The 17,330-nt window shown below is 45.5% G+C and overlaps 1 protein-coding gene across 4 annotated transcripts in view; it reads right to left on the reverse strand.

Annotated features, from left to right (window-relative positions):
* The window catches only part of FYN (FYN proto-oncogene, Src family tyrosine kinase), a 251,644-nt gene that overhangs the window by 11,291 nt on the left and 223,023 nt on the right, over window positions 1–17,330 (reverse strand). For all 4 annotated transcript variants that reach the window (XM_014591037.2, XM_006157007.2, XM_027775145.1 and 1 more), the window contains exon 12: window positions 7,792–7,923. In XM_014591037.2, the coding sequence (XP_014446523.1) occupies window positions 7,792–7,923 (132 nt within the window). The remainder of the gene's footprint in view (window positions 1–7,791; window positions 7,924–17,330) is intronic.

Here is a 17,330-nt window from a genome sequence, read left to right on the forward strand (position 1 = left end):
TTTCCCTATCTTACAGGTAACCTCAGGGCAGCCGTTTTATTAAGCCCACTGTATTAATAAATACAGAAATGATGGCTTTTCAGGTCCCGTAATCCACAAAGGATATTTACAGCAGATAGCGTAGTAGTATAAAGAACTCCTTTGTTCCCAAAAAGGAGAAATAAAGAAGAGGGTGAGGATGGCCTTAGGGAAGGCCAGGACACTGTCCAGCTGAGAATGAAGAGCGGCAGAAAGCGGGGCCTGGAATGTGGATATCAGGATGTGGGGGTCGGGCGTGGGGCTTGGATGTGGAATCAGGACACAGAGCTCAGGTTGCAGGCTTTGCTCAGAGCAGGAAGTCCCTCGCTGGCTGCCCCTTTCACACACACTCTCTCTCATGCTCTCTGCTGCTCTCAAGAGCAACCTCGTAAGGAGAGGTGACAGCATGACTGGAGTACATGACAGTATTCCAGGCAGGAGTCCCTCTCCAAGAGAGTATCGTGAGCTTACGACAAAGAGGGCTGGAAAGGGTTGGAGAGGGCAGAGTCTGTCACACCATCGGCTAAGATCGGAGCTTTCATCCTGCTTCCCATGTCCTCCTGGCTGGAAAGTCATAACGGTTTTCTAACCCTGAAAAGTCTGCTCCTGCCGGCATGTTGAACCCAAAGGAATATAGGTCTGTGGTCTAGGGCTCGAAGGCAGAGGGAGGACCAATGTGGGACTTGTAATCTTACTCTCTTACCTTTTCAAGTCATTGTCAAGTGACTAGATGCATTCAAGAAAGTCAAGCAGTTGTCACTTACTGAATGATCTGCAAGTGCTTCAGATGCATGAATAAATGTGATTCACTTAAGAAAATGTCCCTGCTCTGCCAGCTCCTGCCACACACAGGAAACAGGTGTTCAGTCAAGAGCCTGGGCATGGAATGGCTGGGACACCTTAACTAGAACAGTGCTGGAACATGGCGTTTGAATTGTCCATACGACCAGTTTCCCAGAAGAACTGGGACAGAGGCTGGGAAAAATACATATTGTATTTGCATGTAAAGATGATGGAATAGAGTTAAAAGGCTTTAAAGGAAATGGGCCATATTTAAAAAGCTTATTTCAAAAGCCTCATAGTTTTTTTTTTTTTTTTTCCTGTCTCACTCTTTCACTAATTTGCTTCTGTTTATTGAGTCTATGATGGGGCAGACTCTGTGCTGGGCATTGGAAATACATAAAAGGAGCTCCCTTCCCCTCAGAGAGTACAGAGCTACCGGGAAATACAGACACAAAACAGGTGCTTCAACAGAAATGTACCAGGTGTCATAGAAGCAAGCAGAAGGGGCAACCCATTAGTCTAGACACAGGGAAGGCTTCACAAAAGAGGTGACGTTTGGCTGGGCTTTGAAGGATTTTGAACAGACAGGGGAGTCAGGAATAAAGACTTGCATGTTTAAGAGCAATCTCTGGGTGTGTCTGGGAGTAGAGTGTGAAGGGCTGGGGGGATAAGAGAGACATTGCATGTCAGATCAAGCTACTTTCCCTCTCAAAGCCTCCACTTCCTATCTTGCGAAGCATAAAAGCGAAAGTCCTAACAGTGTCCTGGGAAGACCCTATCCGATCTGTTCCCCTGGGGCCTCAGGGCTTCCTGCTCCCCCTGTCCAGCCCCAATGGCCTCCAGTGGTTCTGCGGGGTTTCTGCTCTGCACTCTCCCTTCTACTCACCCCTCCCTCTGATGCACGGCTTTGCCTCCAGACACCCACCTTGCTTCCTCTCAGGTCTGTACTTAGGCCTTTCCAGGATGTGCCCCCCTTGCCACTCTCCCTCTCTGTCCCCACTTTATTATCCCCCCTACCCATTACACAAGCAAACATTTTGCTAATTTAGGCCCCCCCCCTATTTTGCCAGAGGGCATGTGCACTTGCTAAAGAGAGTCAGAGACAGAGAGGGAGAGGGAGAGGAAGAAAGCTCTCCCTAATGGGGCATGGTCATGCCACAATCCCTCCTCCATCCTATCAGATTTTGAGCATACACACACACACACACACACACACACACACACACATGCGCCTGGCATGTTTTTCAAGCTTCTAGGTTTGGGACTCAAACCATGAATCATGTTTGATCCAGCTCCCTTAACCACTAGGCCATGGGGCCAGCCCTATTTATCTTTTTAATTCTTTCTCCCCTAAGAATAATGAAAGTTCATGAGAAGAGTAGTTTTTGTCTTAGTTCACTGCTGTATTCCTGGTGTCTACTGTGTGGCATGTGGTAGGTGTTCAATAAATATCTGTGGAATGACTGAAGGAAAAGACATGAAGGGCCATGCAAAACTAAGGCTTCCGGAGTTTATCTGGAAGGCAAAGTGAACCCCTGGATGTTTAAACTAGAGAAGTGAGATAACCAGGTCTGTGTGCTCCAGGATAATAGCTCCGCTGGTGATAAAGTCAGAATGGGAATGATAGGTGGGGGGGTGTGTGGAGAGAGACAGGAAGCAGGGAGTCGACTCTCATTAAGAGGTTATGACACAAGCGGATGACAGCCTGCTGTGGACGGTGGTAGTGGAGGCGGGGAGGAAAAGGATTTGAGAGAAGTGGGGCCAGCAGATGGTGTAATGGTTAAGTTGTTGGACTCCCGCATACTTGACTGGGTTTGAGTCCTGGACCTGGCGGCTTAAAACTCACATTGGGCACGTGTACGCCCAAAATCCTGAGAGGAGAATAGAGGAGAAGAAGGGACTGTGGTGTGCCCAATCCCTACGGGTGTGGTGATTTCTCGCTGTCTGTCTCTCCTGTCTCTCTGGCGAGCGCATGTACTTTATAGCAAAACTCTCTCTCTTAAAAAAAAAAAAAAAAAAAAAAGATTTGAGACAAGTTTTGAAGGTGAAATGACAGGTTAAAATACACAAAAATCCATAACTCTGTATGCATCACTCCCAGAAAACTGCTTTTATTCACGTGTTTCTGTTTCTCATATTCAACAACCCATCAGTATACAGTCAGTTGTAGTCTCGGTGGCAAGAGTGGCAGTGAACCCTGCTAACGGGGAAAGCTAGCTAGACTGCGACGCTGAGGAAGCATCAGATCAGCTCGCGGGCAGGGAGCTGATAACATAGAACTGTTCTTTGCAACTGCATCTCTATTATCTGTCACACACCTTGGAAGCGATCTTCTGAGAAAGTGATGTGAATCCTCTTCATATCTCCCTGTTAGTCTCAGTATCACATGCCAGTGTATTTTCCCTTTGGCTTCAAGGTTCTTTTTTTTTTTTTTTGAGAGGTTTTTGCTATAGGGTGCGTGTGCTCGCCAGACAGACAGACAGAGACAGAGAGATAGAAAGTGAGAAATCACCCCCCAGCGGGGAATGGTCATGCCGCAATCCCTTCTCCTCCATTCTCTTCTTGGGATCTTGGGCACACACGCACACGCGCCCGGCATGAGTTTAAGCCACCGAGTCTGGGACTCGAACCGCGGTCGACTACATGGGAGTCCAGTGACATAGCCATTACGCTAACTGCTGGTCCCCAAGGTTCTTATTTAGTTTGAGATTGTCCTCTTCCTTTCATTCCAGTCACAGAGCTTGCTAACTGACCAGGCAATCAAGGCTTTATTTTCTCTTCATCCCTTTTGTCCTTTTTTAGGTCACGCCTCACATACTCCCTCCCAAGTGCCCTCTTAGATGCTTGTTCTGGACCTTCACACTGGGTGGAAATGCTTGGGGGTCTTTTATAAAACCCATCTAGAAGTCAACCCCTCCTCTCCCTCTTGCTTCATCACCTACCAGCCGAAGTACCTTTCCTCTGTGCTGGCTAACAGAAGGCCATCCTCAGGTATGGAAGAACTCAGAAAGATGTACCTGAAAATATGCTCTAGCCCACTGAGATGTGGCTACATCGAAATGCGGAATGGAAGCCATGGTGGACAGGCACAGAGATGGCGCTGAGGCGCTGAGGAGAAGCCACTGTGCACACTGGGCCACATGGACAAATGACGACAATGGGGTGAGGAAGGGCCTTCCTTTCCGGGGATATCCGGATGAAGCTTAATGAACTGTGTGTTCCTTAGGAATTGTTATCCTTCATTAAATGAATAATCCTGTAATTGGAATCCCTCTGTAAAAGCTTCTCCCTCAAGAAGAGTTTTCTGTCAGATTCACGAGTCCAATTAAGTATGATTATAGCTATGTTAAAAAACAAAAACCAAGGAGCACCCCTGACTAGAAACAGGCCTGGGAACGATGGTGTCATTTCCCCGCAGACACAGCTCCCTGGCCGCCTCAGCCCACCAGCCAGGCCGGAGAGCCTCCCCATGGCAGCACACGAGACTCCTCAGGGCCAGCTGCCTCCCATGCTGCCAGTCACACCGTGGCCTGTGTCCCACATGGCCTCTTCTCAGACTCATGCTGCAGCTCCTTCACCGGGCCGCGCCCTCACAGGCCTTGGCGCCTTTCTGGTCAGACTTTGAAATGCTCTTCCTGCTTCCCTGACTTGAGGACACCCTGTTGGCCTCCCAGGATCTGGTTTCCTCGCCAGGCTCCCCTCCACCAGCACTGGAGGCAGTGATGGAAGCCCCCTGCACTGCAGCGGTTACTCCTAGCCCTAACTAAACATCGCGAGCTGGATTTCATGCTCATTTCCAAGTCTTTGCCATCTTCCAGGCTTGTGGCTGAGAGGCTCTCTTACTACCTATCGCATGTATTCATAGATACCTGAACAAGAGCCTCTGACTCCATTATCAGAATGAAGATTTGGGACCCCCTAGGTAAATTCACATAGTCTATTCCTGGAAGATGACTTTCTCTAATAGGACATAAACAACAAATAAGGCTGAGTTCTTCTTGGATTTTTATTTTACTACTTTTTTTTTTTTTTAGAGAGAGAGTTTTACTATAGTATGCATGTGCTCACCGGGGAGACAGAGGGACAAAGAGAAAGTGAGAAATTACCTCCAAGGGGAAGATGGCCATGCCACAATCATTTCTCCTCCATTCTCTCTGGATTTGGGGTACACATGTACATGCACTTGGTGTGAATTTAAAGCCATCAGGTCCAGGACTCAAACAGGGGTCAGACATGTGGGAGTCCAGCACCCTAACCACCATGCCACCTGCAGGCCCTTAATATTCTTAAAAAATTTTTGTTATAGGATAATACATTTGCTCACTAGAGATAGATAAATAGAGAAAAGGAAAACAAGGAAATAACACCCCCCCCTCACGGGGGGATGGGGGATGGACACGGCACAATCCCTTCTGTTTTATTCTTTCCTTGGGGTTTTAGGAATGCACACGTTCCAGTGTGTTTCTCAAGTTGCTGGGTTTGGAACTTGAACAGTACAGTTGACTATGTGGGATACAACTGTCTTAACCATCATGCCACCAGCTGTCCGTCTTCTCAGATTTAATGCACATTTGACCTGTCTGACAGAAAGCTCCTTGGGAGTACTTTTTTTTTTTGAGAGGTTTTCGCTACAGGGCACGTGCGCTCGCCAGACAGACAGAGACATAGAGACAGAAAGCGAGAAATTAACCCCCAGGGGGGATGGTCACGCTGCAATCCCTTCTCCTCCATTCTCCTCTCAGGATCTTGGGCACGCACGCACACGCGCCCGGCGTGAGTTCTAAGCCACCAGGTCCGGGACGCGAACCGCGGTTGACTACGTGGGAATCCAGCCACATAGCCATTACGCTAACTGCTGGTTCCCCATTTTTTGTTTTTTTAAGAGAGTTTCTTTTGCTTTAGAGCGTGTGTGCTTGCCAGTGAGACAGAGAGAGAGACAGAGACAGAAAGTGAGAAATCATACCCCAGGAGGATGGCCACGCCGCAATGCCTTCTCCTCTACTCTCCTCTTAGGATTTAGGACAGGCATACACGTGCCCTGTGTGAGTTTCAATCCGCCGGGTCCAGGACTCGAACAGCAGTCGACCACGTGAGAGTCCAGTGACGTAATCATTACGTCATCTGCTGGTCCTAGGACTGCATTATCTATCTATTTCCTTACCACTCCCTCTCCAGCACTTCAAACAATGGCTGGCCTGGCGCTGGTACTAGTTAACTTCGCTGAGCATAGATGTCTCCTTCGTACTATGTCCTAGGTAGAGCATTCCAGTCCACAGTTCATAGTTCCTGAAGCTACACAGAATGAACGAGTCTAGTCTATGCTGTAAAACGTAGCCATTTTCTTTATGTTAAAACCAAACTTGACAGAAAACACACACCTGCCTTCCCTCTCTGAGGCCCCCCTTTTTGTCTTGCCTTCTGTGTGCGACCCGGTGAAACAAAAACAGCTTCATATTACTACTGGAAGGAAGGGCTTCGTGAAAACGCAAAACATCAATCTTTTCTAGTCAATGCATTTAACACACTGGGGTGACTATGGACCTGGGGGCATCAGGGAGAAATCAAAATCCAGACGATAACAAAAAAAGGTGCCTTTCCTGTCTTTAGAATCCTGAAATCTGCACAGTTACCTCTTGAGAAGCAATTCGGAAACCCATGCTCCATCTTTGGGGCGCCCTTCCTTGCCGGCTGGCTGGCGATTCCGAGTGTCCGACCACTTGTGCCTACTGGGAGCGGCAGCCACTGTGGCATCAGTAAAACTGGCTTACACCTGCATCTCCAAATGCCTGGTGCTGGCACTTCAGCGACAGATTGGGAATTTTCAGTTTTGCTCCAGGCCAACCTGGCTCTCCCAGGAATCTCAAGGCTATACCAACCCAGAAAAAGATCTCCATGTGCACTTCTCTGCGTTCTCTGAAGATGACCAGAAACGATCGTAAAAAATGAACAAAGGGATTACAAATTAATCTGTTTTTGCTGGCTCCTCTGATGACAAAGATATGATTAAAACCCAGGATTTGCAAGAGACCTAAATTCCTCATGAATCTCCACTATCATTTCTATCACTGTTATTTATTTTTTTCCCCTTAATTTTTGTTAAAGCTCCTTTCTCAGGCACAGGACTAGGGAAACCAATGTCCTTTCTTCACTCAGCAGTAACTGAAAAATATGTCCTTAACATTTTCAGAAAGCAGATCGTCCCTGTGCTATAACCACCAAAGCGTGGAGGTGAAATGGCACGGGTGTCCTTTACGTCACCATCTGTCTAAATCAGGGCATTTAAGCACCGATAACCTAAACCTGTGGTTTCTTTAAAGAACATAAATCTGATAATCCAGAAAGATTCCAGGGCCTAAGAATATCCAATTTTTTCATATTACGCTTGCTTTTGTGGAGCCTATTTTGACTGTTCGTCAACAGGCAGTGGACGGACGGTCTCTAATTGCGTTTCACACATGCCTCTGCTCTCTTTGGCCATCTGGAGCCGGAGCCTGCAGAGAGAGCAGGTCCTGGCATCCTCCTGCCAAGTTCACACCATGGGTCAGTGCTACAGTGTAATCAAAAAGCAGGGGGGGCTTTTCTTCTCCTCTTTCCCAGACATGTCTGCAAACTCCATTTGGGCAGAGGCTCGCCAGTGGCATTACTGCTCTGGGAGCCACAGCTACGTCCTCCCACTGAGAGGGGAGAGATTCTGTGAACTGCGGAGTGTGTGCGTGTGCGTGTGTGTGTGTGTGTGAGAGAGAGAGAGATCTGAGGGGGGAGCATTCGTACCAGCTGCTAATTATATTAACTCTGGTGCACGGTTCACGGTGGCTGCTCATCTACGTAGCAGGTGGCTCCCAGTTCTGCTTTCTTCCAGCTAAATACCTGTCCATGTTCTTCCAACTCACAAAGCTGAGGGAGGGCTTAGAAAGCGAGCTGCACAGGTTCCCTCAAATGGTGTCAAAGGAGCACACACTCGCAGGCCATTTCTGCTGGCTCTGCTCTTACCTGGGTACGGCACTCTTCCTTTGGTGACCAGCTCTGTGAGTAAGATTCCAAAAGACCACACATCAGACTTGATTGTGAATCTCCCGTACAGGGCTGCTTCGGGGGCCGTCCACTTGATGGGGAACTTTGCACCTGCAGAACGAACACCTGGTTATTCATCAGACAGAGAGCAACGCGCCAGTATGGGATGTGGAGAAGGAACTGAAACGGGAATGGACTGGGATTGAGATGTGGCATCTGGACTGGCTCTGTGACCTTAAGCAAGCCTGTTTAAGTTTCCCATCAAAGGTTTAGATTTCTAAGTCACTTAATACTACCTCTTTTTTTGGGAGGTGGGTATGCCATAGGTTGTGAGTACTTATCAGACAGAGTCAGAGAAAGGGAAAGTGAGAAATCGCGCCCGAGGGGGGATGACCATGCTGCAAATCCCTTCTCCTATGTTCTCCTCTTGGGATTTTGGGCATGTGTGCACAGGCACCTAGTGTGAATGTCAAGCCGCTGGGTCTAGGACTCGAACTGTGGTTGATCATGTGGGAATCCAGTGCCTTGACCACCATATCACCTGCTGGCCCCAAAGTCCCTTAACACTTCTTAAAGTGGATGAGGGTAGCTTCCAGTACTTAAACCTATAATCACACTGAGTACTATAGGTTTGGTTTGAAATGGACCTAATAAAAGCCAATTTATATATATTTTTCTTTGCTTTGAAATAATGCTATTCTTTTAATAAATATACACCAGATTAAATCATAATGCGATTCTTATGAGTCCTCTGGTATATAAGATCATAGGTTTGGTCTTACGAGGCAAACAGAACCCTCCCGGGGTGGAGACACTTGGAGGCAGCCCATGTATTATGTTGAAATGGGTTGTATTTCCCCAAGGCCTCCCACACCCACAGTGGAGAGAGAATTTTGCTGCTAGCTACTTCCCTCCCTAGACTTTCTTTCTTCCCACCACCACTGCTCCCTATAGCAGCCACCTTTATTCTTGGGAGAGTTGTCCTGCACTGTACAATTTCTTTCTCACCTCTCCCCTTCTCCTATCAGTCAAAGAAGGTACTGTTTAATGTTTGTTTTTGAAGAGCAGCCTTATCTCGACTATCTCATGAGTCTCTGACTTCTTCAGACCAAAGAGCAAATACATGCCAAGCTCAGTAGAGTCTTCTTTAAAATTCTGCTGATTATGGAAAGAATCCTCTCTTCAAATCAAAAGGAAGGATGGGTCCAGCCTGCTCTTACAATGCTAGATGTGCGTACCAGGAATTAAAATGGATAAAGCGGCCTGTACCCTCAAATGTTACGCTCAGCAATTACAGAGCAGTTCAGATATTTCCTTGAAGAAATTAACAGAAAGACATGAGAAATTTTTCTTACTGATACAAACACGATTATATGTTTAGTGCGTGTTAATTCTGCTCAGGAGTGCCTACAAAAATCATACAAAGGCTGACAAACATCAGAAAATTTTGTAGTATCTTCTATGAAAAATCATATGTGCAAAAGTGGCAAACAATTAAATCTTTAAATTAGCATGGTTTTAATAACCAGAGGTATGATGAATTACAGCAATTAGGTTTTTGCTTTAAATACAGTACATGATAACATCTCTAGCAAATCTATCCTGGCATTTTCTGGCAAGATAGTTTTCCTCTCCATCTCTTTTATGCCAGTGTGAAATGAAATTTTAAAAAATTCCTACTATTCCATTATGGGGTATCTCATATTAACATTGGAACAGACAAGTTATTCTATATTTTTCTTGCCCTTTAATGCATAGAGTTATTTTTAATTAGCTTGTTTTTCAAGCATCACTATTTACATCTTTCCTTAAGTGCTGGATGATTCCACAAAGACCTGGTGTTCTCTGAATAGTCATTTTTTTTTTTTTTAAAGTTCCTTTCAAAGCACTCTTCTCCCACGTCCTATCTTTGAGCATTCTGTTCACGCAGCTCTGGACTCTGAGCTGCTAGGATTAATGTGATAGATTTTCTTGTGTTGAGAGCAGGCTGTACCCTGGACCAGTCTCAGCTGGAGTTCTCTTCCTTCAGAGAATTAAAGGTATATTAAATTCATTCCTATTTAAACCAGCACTTGAGCCAAATGACTTGGAAATCTCTGACCATCTCTGAAGCAAATGGATCATTTTTCTCTGCTGTGTGGACAAATCCTGTAAATAAGATGACAAGCAAAATTCCATTTCCTTTCTTTGAGTCATTCAACATTGTTGAAGGTGTGTGTGACTGAAAATAAACCATCTAAAATCTGGATAAAGTCACTTTGGATTTTGTAATTTCAGATAAAAAACACAAACATCAATAGAACCAGTTGCACTAGCCTGCTTTATTATCTTCTCATTTTTTCATTTCTTTCATCACACTCACGCGTGTGTGCACACACACACACAGATGCCCTCAACAGGGTCTCCTCACGCTGAGAGCCCCTCCCCCCAGGCCTCCAGCTCATCTTGGGCAGGCACATGACTGGTACATTTCAGGTCAACTCAGGATCCGAACCTGTGGTCTGCCAGGTGGCTTTCAGCACGACAGAGCAGTATACTACTTCTTGGGCCTCTGAGGCTAAGCCTATTTTCTCATTTCATAATCTCTAATTAGGATTATAATATTAAACCTTCAAAAAAAAAAAAAAACCTAAAATGAAGACTGTAAAACGTAATGGATCTTTGACAGGAAATAATTTGTAGATATATATTTTGATTTATATTATTACTATTTTAAAAAGTATTTAATTTTATTAAATATTATTATTATTATTTCTAAATTTGGTATAGGGCACATGCACTCACCAGAGAAAGACAGAGAGCTAAAGGGAGAGGGAAAGTGAGAAAGCAAGCCTCCAGGTTTGGGACTTGAACGGTGGCTGACCATGTGGGAGTCCAGTGCTTTAACCACAATGCCAACAGCTGGTCCCTGTGCTTTGACTTATTAGTAGGTGTTTACTTAAGTAACTTTCTTTTGCATTAGTTTCCTTTTTAGGACAAATAATATATTTATATCAAGTAATGTATTGGGTTGTCAGAAAAGTCATGACATGTTTTTCATGACTTTCCCAATGACCCAATATTTATAATTTTTATAATTTATCCCAGGGACAAAATAATACAGAATGTCTTTGTGCAACTTCTACCTTTTTGATCTTAAAATACCACCACTTTTGACAAAAGAAATGTCTCTTAAGATAACTTATACTTTCCTTTTTCAAGGATGACAAAAGGTTAAATTAAAGCAGCAACATACTATTAATGATTAAAGTTTCCACTGAAAAGAACTAATTGATGATCACTCTCCTATTCATCTCATTACCTCTTATCTTGGTTTCCTACCTCCCAAGGGTACAAAGCTATTGGCCCTAAAATGCAGGTGTATAAACGGAGTAAGTCAGCCAGTGGTTTTGGGCAGGTTTCTTTGCAAATGGTCATGTGGGTTGCACACTGCAAAGCTCCAGTTTATGGGAATGGCGTCCCTAAGGTTGTCCAGTACATGACCTACACAACTCCACAGGTGGCCCTGCCTGGGGCTGCGCTGTATCTCTCCTTGGGTGACGTTGAGATAGCTCAGACACCTGGCAGAGAAAGTCTCCTAGGTGGAAACATTGACTTTCCCTTGAAAATAAAGCTCTGCCTCTCAGGTTTCTTCATAGACATCATGGCAGGTGTAAAGTCAGGGTCAGATTTGTCTTCCAAATAGAAAAGATTTGTAGAAAAATGGTTAAAATGTCAAGAGAACGACACTATAATTAACTTGGAATTGTTACGTAACCAGCTGACTCACGCTTGGAAATCCGTGGGGGCAGGATTCAGATGCCAACAGGATTTTCTCTCTTGCATTTTACAGGAGAAATGTAGCAAAAACTGCAGGCAACGTTCACCTATTTACAGATACCCTGAGTTTTGGAGGGTGCTGAATCACTTTGTACTTGTTCGATCTTTACATGAAGTTTTTAAGGAAAGGAGTTATTTTTCATTTCTTACTGAATGATTGGGTTGCTGGGAAAGCCATGACGCGTGTTTACATAGAAAAACAGAGAAATTCACTGTGACTTTTCTCAATGACTTAATATTTTAACGTGTTAGGATTCATTTAAGTCAATACACAAAAACCATAGTATGTCTGAATAGACTTGGAACTGTTTTTCCATTGAGTTGTTTTCCAGGTGTGTCTGCAAATTTTACCAACTTCCCAAGGTAAACTCATATTGAAACTATGACTTGGTGCTGCCACTGGGGCCCGTATTCTGGGACCATCTTGTAAAAATATCATTGTACTTTTCGGGACCAGCAAATGGTGTAACAGTTACGCTGCTGGACTCCCCCATAGTTGACTATGGTTCGAGTCCTGGACCCAGTGGCTTAAAACACATGCTGGGTGCATGTGTGTAGGTGTGCCTGAGATCCTGAGAGAAGAATGAGGGAGAAGGGATCGTGGCATGGCCATTCCTCCCCCTGGGGGGGTAATTTCTCATTTTCTGTCTCTCTGTCTCTCCAGTGAGCGCACCTGCCCCATAGCAAAAATCTCTCTTAAAAAGAAACAGAGTATCATTGTACTTTTAATTCCCTGGAAGAGTATACAAGACTAGTCTAGGCTGAATCATACCGTGTGATGAATAAATATACCACTGTATTTTATTCTTAAAAAATTATTTATTTAATTATATGTGTCATTATTATTATTATTCAATTTGACCAGAGAGAGACAGAGAGAGAGAGGGAAAAAGGGAGAGTGAGAAAGCAAGCTGCCAGGTCCAGGATTTGAACTGCAGTCAGCCATGTGGGAGTCCAGGATCCCAACCCCCACGCCACCTGTGGGCTTCAATATACCACTATTTTAAAGAATATTGTCTTATATACATCTCATTCCTGTTTCTCTTCATTCTGTTGTGATATGAATCAAGTGATCATAAGCTCTGTATAGCAATAGGCAATTTTTTTAAAGAGATTTTTGCTATAGGGTGCATGCACTTACCAGAGAGACAGAGACACAGAAAGTGAGAAATCACCCCACAGAGGGGATGGCTATACCACAATTCCTTCTTTTCTATTCTCCTTTTGGGATTTGGGCACACATTCACATGCGCCTGGCATGTTTTATGCCACTGGGTCTGGGACGCGAACTGTGGACGACTACGTGGGAGTCCAGTGACATAACTAGTATACCCTCCGCTGGTTAGGGAATCTTATTCTAAATTCCTGTGGCTTCCACGACGACCTAACTCTAATGCCACCTGTGTTTGTATCACCAGATAGGACTTCTCCCCTGAGTTCCTGGCTTGTACACCAACTCGTTCCTCAATGTCTCCACAGGGATGTTTCAAAGGACCTCTCAAATGTAACATCCAAAATTCATTCCCTTCACAAATTTGGCTTCTTTTTCTATTTTAGTGCCTTTGTAAACCTCCCAATTGATGATATCAGAATCATCCTCAAATGGATGCTCTATCTATTTTTTTTTTCTTTTTTTGGAGAGTTTTTTTTTTTTTTTCCTATAGGGTGCGTGCGCTAGCCAGAAAGACAGAGAGAGAGAGAGAGAGAGAGAAAGCAAGAAATCACCCCCCGGGGGGGGGGGGGAAGGCCATGCTGCAATCCCTTCTCCTCCATTGTCCTCTCAGGATCTTGGGCACGCACGCACACACACCTGGTGTGAGTTTAAGCCACCGGGTCCGGGACTTGAACTGCGGTCAACAATATGGGAGTCCAGCGACATAGCCATAACGCCAACTGCTGGTCCCACTATGTCTATTTTTTCATCACTGTGCGTTCGGATACCAGCACAGTGCCTGCCTATAAAAGGCACGCGATAAACAATTACTGAATAGACTTTGGCCTCCCCTGCTTTGCCACTATCCATATTCAGTCCATCATTGGCTCCGGCCCTTTTATACCCTTACAGGTGTCCAGTTCTGTTCATCTTCCCTACCTTTACTTGCTCGTTGTCACCTGCCTGGACCCCTGCCATAGCCTTCCAACTGCATCGGCATGCATAGGCTTGGCCACCTACTTCTCTAGCCTCTTCTTGTACCAGACTTTCTCTCCTCTGCTCCCCTTCTTTATGCCCCAATCTGTCCAGTGGTCATCTCTGACTGCTTTGCAAATGCCAAGTTTCTACCTGCTTCAGGATCACAAAGGCAGGCCATATCCACTGCCCAAACCCCCCACCCACCTGCACGCCATGGCTAGCTCCTATCGCTCCTTCGCTTGTAGCCTGTTACTTGCACAGGAAGCCTTTGCATGATCAGTACGATGGCTCGGCTTCCTAGCTCTATGCTGCCCGACCAACTCGTCCTTTGTGGCTGTTACCTTTTTTAAAGTATCTTTCTTTCTTTCATGAGAGAGAGGGGGAGACAGAAAGAGAAGAGAGAAACAGGCACCACCAACAGGTCCTCATGCGACCATCCACCCCCAGTCTCAACCAGCCCTTGTCACGGGCATGCACGTGCACTCAGCATGTAGAAGTAAGCCTGTGGGTCTTTCCGCGTGGGCACAGTGGGGCGTCTGCTGCACCACTGTCTGCTCTGGCCTTGTAGCTGTTACAATTAAAGTGCAATAAATACATGCGCTGTCTGAAGTGCCTCGACTGGATGGACAGACACGACTGTCCTTGGACAGTGGAACATGTCTCTCCGGATAACCACCATGTCTCCAGGACTAGGCCCAGGGTCCAGTGCACAGAACACACTGGAAAACAGCTGTTGAATGAAAAGATGAGGAGCTGAACAGCTGAGCAGCCTTTCCGGCATTCCTTTTCAGGCAGAATAACCACAGTTCGGCTCCCTGCCCTCAGGTGAGTCCTCTCCTTTTCCTTGATGACAACACCAATGTCAGGATCTAGATGTATTTTCAAGGATCTAATGACTGCGAGTACAAAGGAAAAGCACCTGCTACATACTAATGAAGCCTTAACATACCTGTAAACCCTGGATTTTTACTGCCAAAAGAAATAGGTTCAGATCCTCTTTGGGTCTGAGTGAATCTGAGGTAGGGGAGGTCAGGCCTATTGCTGTGTAGTGGGTGTGGGACCTTGTACACTGGGGCCACATCTTGGGGTGAGGGGGTCATATCAGCAGAAAAAACAAGGTGGCAAGAGGCAGGAGAAAGTGGAGAAGCCTTTTCTTAATAGTCTGGAATGAAAAGAGCTGACTGGACACCAGTCATTTCAGCCTCACTGAACCGTGGCCTTTCTCGCTTACAATAAGGTTAATAATTATCCGTGCTTCAAGTAAGAGGAAAAAGAGGGCTGTGAATCTGTTCAGTTATTTAAATTAGCCACAGAAACAACAAAGGGCCATACCAGTCCAGGGCTGGTTCGTTCTCTTTCTTTCTACCATAAACACTTCTGGAGTTTTCCCTGGGCGACTGGACTGTACGCCGTGCTGGTGGCACGCAGTGAACACAGCCTCCGACTGCCAGGGCGCTTGCAGCTTAGGTCTGTTTAAATTTTATTTACTTCTTGCATGAGACAGAGAAAAAGAGGGAGGGAGGGAAGGAGGGAGAGAGGCACATACAGCACCCCAACAGGGTCTGACACCACAATCCACCCTGCCTCAGCCAGGCCAGACCTGGGTGGTGGCACGTGCATACCTGGTATAATCAGGGAAGGCTCCAGACACGAACCTGGAACCTTCCTATGTGCGTGAGCCTTGCAAAGCATCGTGTTTTACTGCTGTGCTACTGTCCAGCCCAGTTTCGTTTGAGACGGAGGATAAAGTAAATGGTAGTGATTACATATGTCAGCTACCATAAAGTGCTATTATATAGGATAATAAAAGAAAACGGAGCCCCATCTTGAGGGGCTGTGCAAGCCACACTAAGGATTCTGGACTCCATCCTAAGCCACTGGAGGCTGTGAGCAGAAGTACGAAGACATCCACCTCATTCCTTCTCCCTGTCTTTAAAATCTGGAAGATAACGCATCATTACCTCGAGAACGATTTGTGATGAGTCAGAACGTGAAAGCATTTTGACTTTTTAAAACTCTTGAAAGGTACCATGACATTTGGAGGCCTGTGGGTGTCTGTTAGCAATTAGCAATTGGGTAGATTATGCTTCCATTGTCACTTCTGTCATCATGTTTATTTTACTAGTGGCTCTCGTCACATTTGTGCTAATTTAGCATACTTCCCACGTCTGAATAATGCCGATAATCTCAGGAACAAAGGAGGAACCCTCCGCGTACTCCAGCACTTTATAAAGCTCAAACATTTCTAGGAGACATGAATGAGCTAGTTGTTGAGTTTATGCTTCCCATATCTTCTTTTCTTTCCAAGCCTTTCTTTTGTTACCGTTGTAGGCTCTTCACTCTCCCACTCTCTAATTACCCATGTCTTAGAGGCCTCCACGTACCAGACTCTTTTCTCTCCACTCGCTCCCTTGGGGAACAACACATCTTCTCTCATGACTAACCCTGCCCATCATCTCCCTGCGAATGGGGCCATGGGGCCAGATACGCCATTCAGACGTCTCTCATCTGAAGTCTCCGCATCTCATATCTAAATATCTAAGGGACAAAGCCTCTAGAGTGTCCTACCTTTATCCTGTCTATGCTAACCGCAAATCTGCATTTATTTTGTCACTGAATTAACTTACTATGAGTAAGATTATAAAGGAGAGTCTTGTAGGAGCTGGAAAATGTCACTAAATGACTGACTTACACAGTTAATTCTTTAATATTCTAGGACGCAAAAGGAATCTTTTTTTGTTCCTACCCTCTTTCTGGGAGTCAGAATATCATTTTGCCGGGCTTCACGGTGAAAAACCTAAATGCCGGATGGGACTCTTCTCTCTCCTGAAATCCTGAGATCTCATCCATCACCAAGACCTCTTGCTTCCCCCCGACATGTCTGTCCAGTTTGTCCTTGCCTGTTTAAGCTCAGTGGCAAAACCCGATCTGGGTCATCACCTCTGCTAAGTGCTCCTGCCACAGTATCCTGCTTTCAGCTCATTGTCCTCTACATAATTACTTCAGCTGCAGTGCTGCGTGTCCCTCTCTCCCCAGCCAGAGTGGGTTCCCTACAGCATTAAGTCACAGTCCCCCTCACCATCTCTTCAACTTTTTTGAAAAAAAAAATTTTTTTTTCTATAGGACACTTGTGCTTGAGAGAGAGGGAGGGGGGGGAAGGGGAGAGAGAGAGAAGGAGCGAGAGCGCGCGCACAAAAGCGAGAAGTCACCTTTGTGAGGGATGGCCACACCACAATCCTTTCTCTTCTATTCGCCTCTAGGGATTTGGGGCACACACGCACATGTGCCAGCATGATTTTCATGTCTGAGACTCAAACTGTGGAGTTGGCTGTGTGGGATCCAGTGCCTTAACCACCACACCACCCACTGGCCCTCTCCTCAATGTTTTTACCCATAGATCTCTTCAACTTTGGCTCTTGCTACCTCAAAGCATCCAGGTAATCTACTTTGGTTTGTTTTCCTATAATTTGCACCTGGTGCCTGGCAGGATCATTTGCTTCTTTTTTTTTTTTTTTTTTTTTTAAAATAAATTTAGCTGATTTCTCACTGACATGTTTCTTTCTCCATA

The sequence above is a fragment of the Tupaia chinensis genome, unplaced genomic scaffold, assembly GCF_000334495.1.
Source record: "Tupaia chinensis unplaced genomic scaffold, TupChi_1.0 Scaffold000527_1, whole genome shotgun sequence".
Classification (NCBI taxonomy): Eukaryota; Metazoa; Chordata; class Mammalia; order Scandentia; family Tupaiidae; genus Tupaia; species Tupaia belangeri.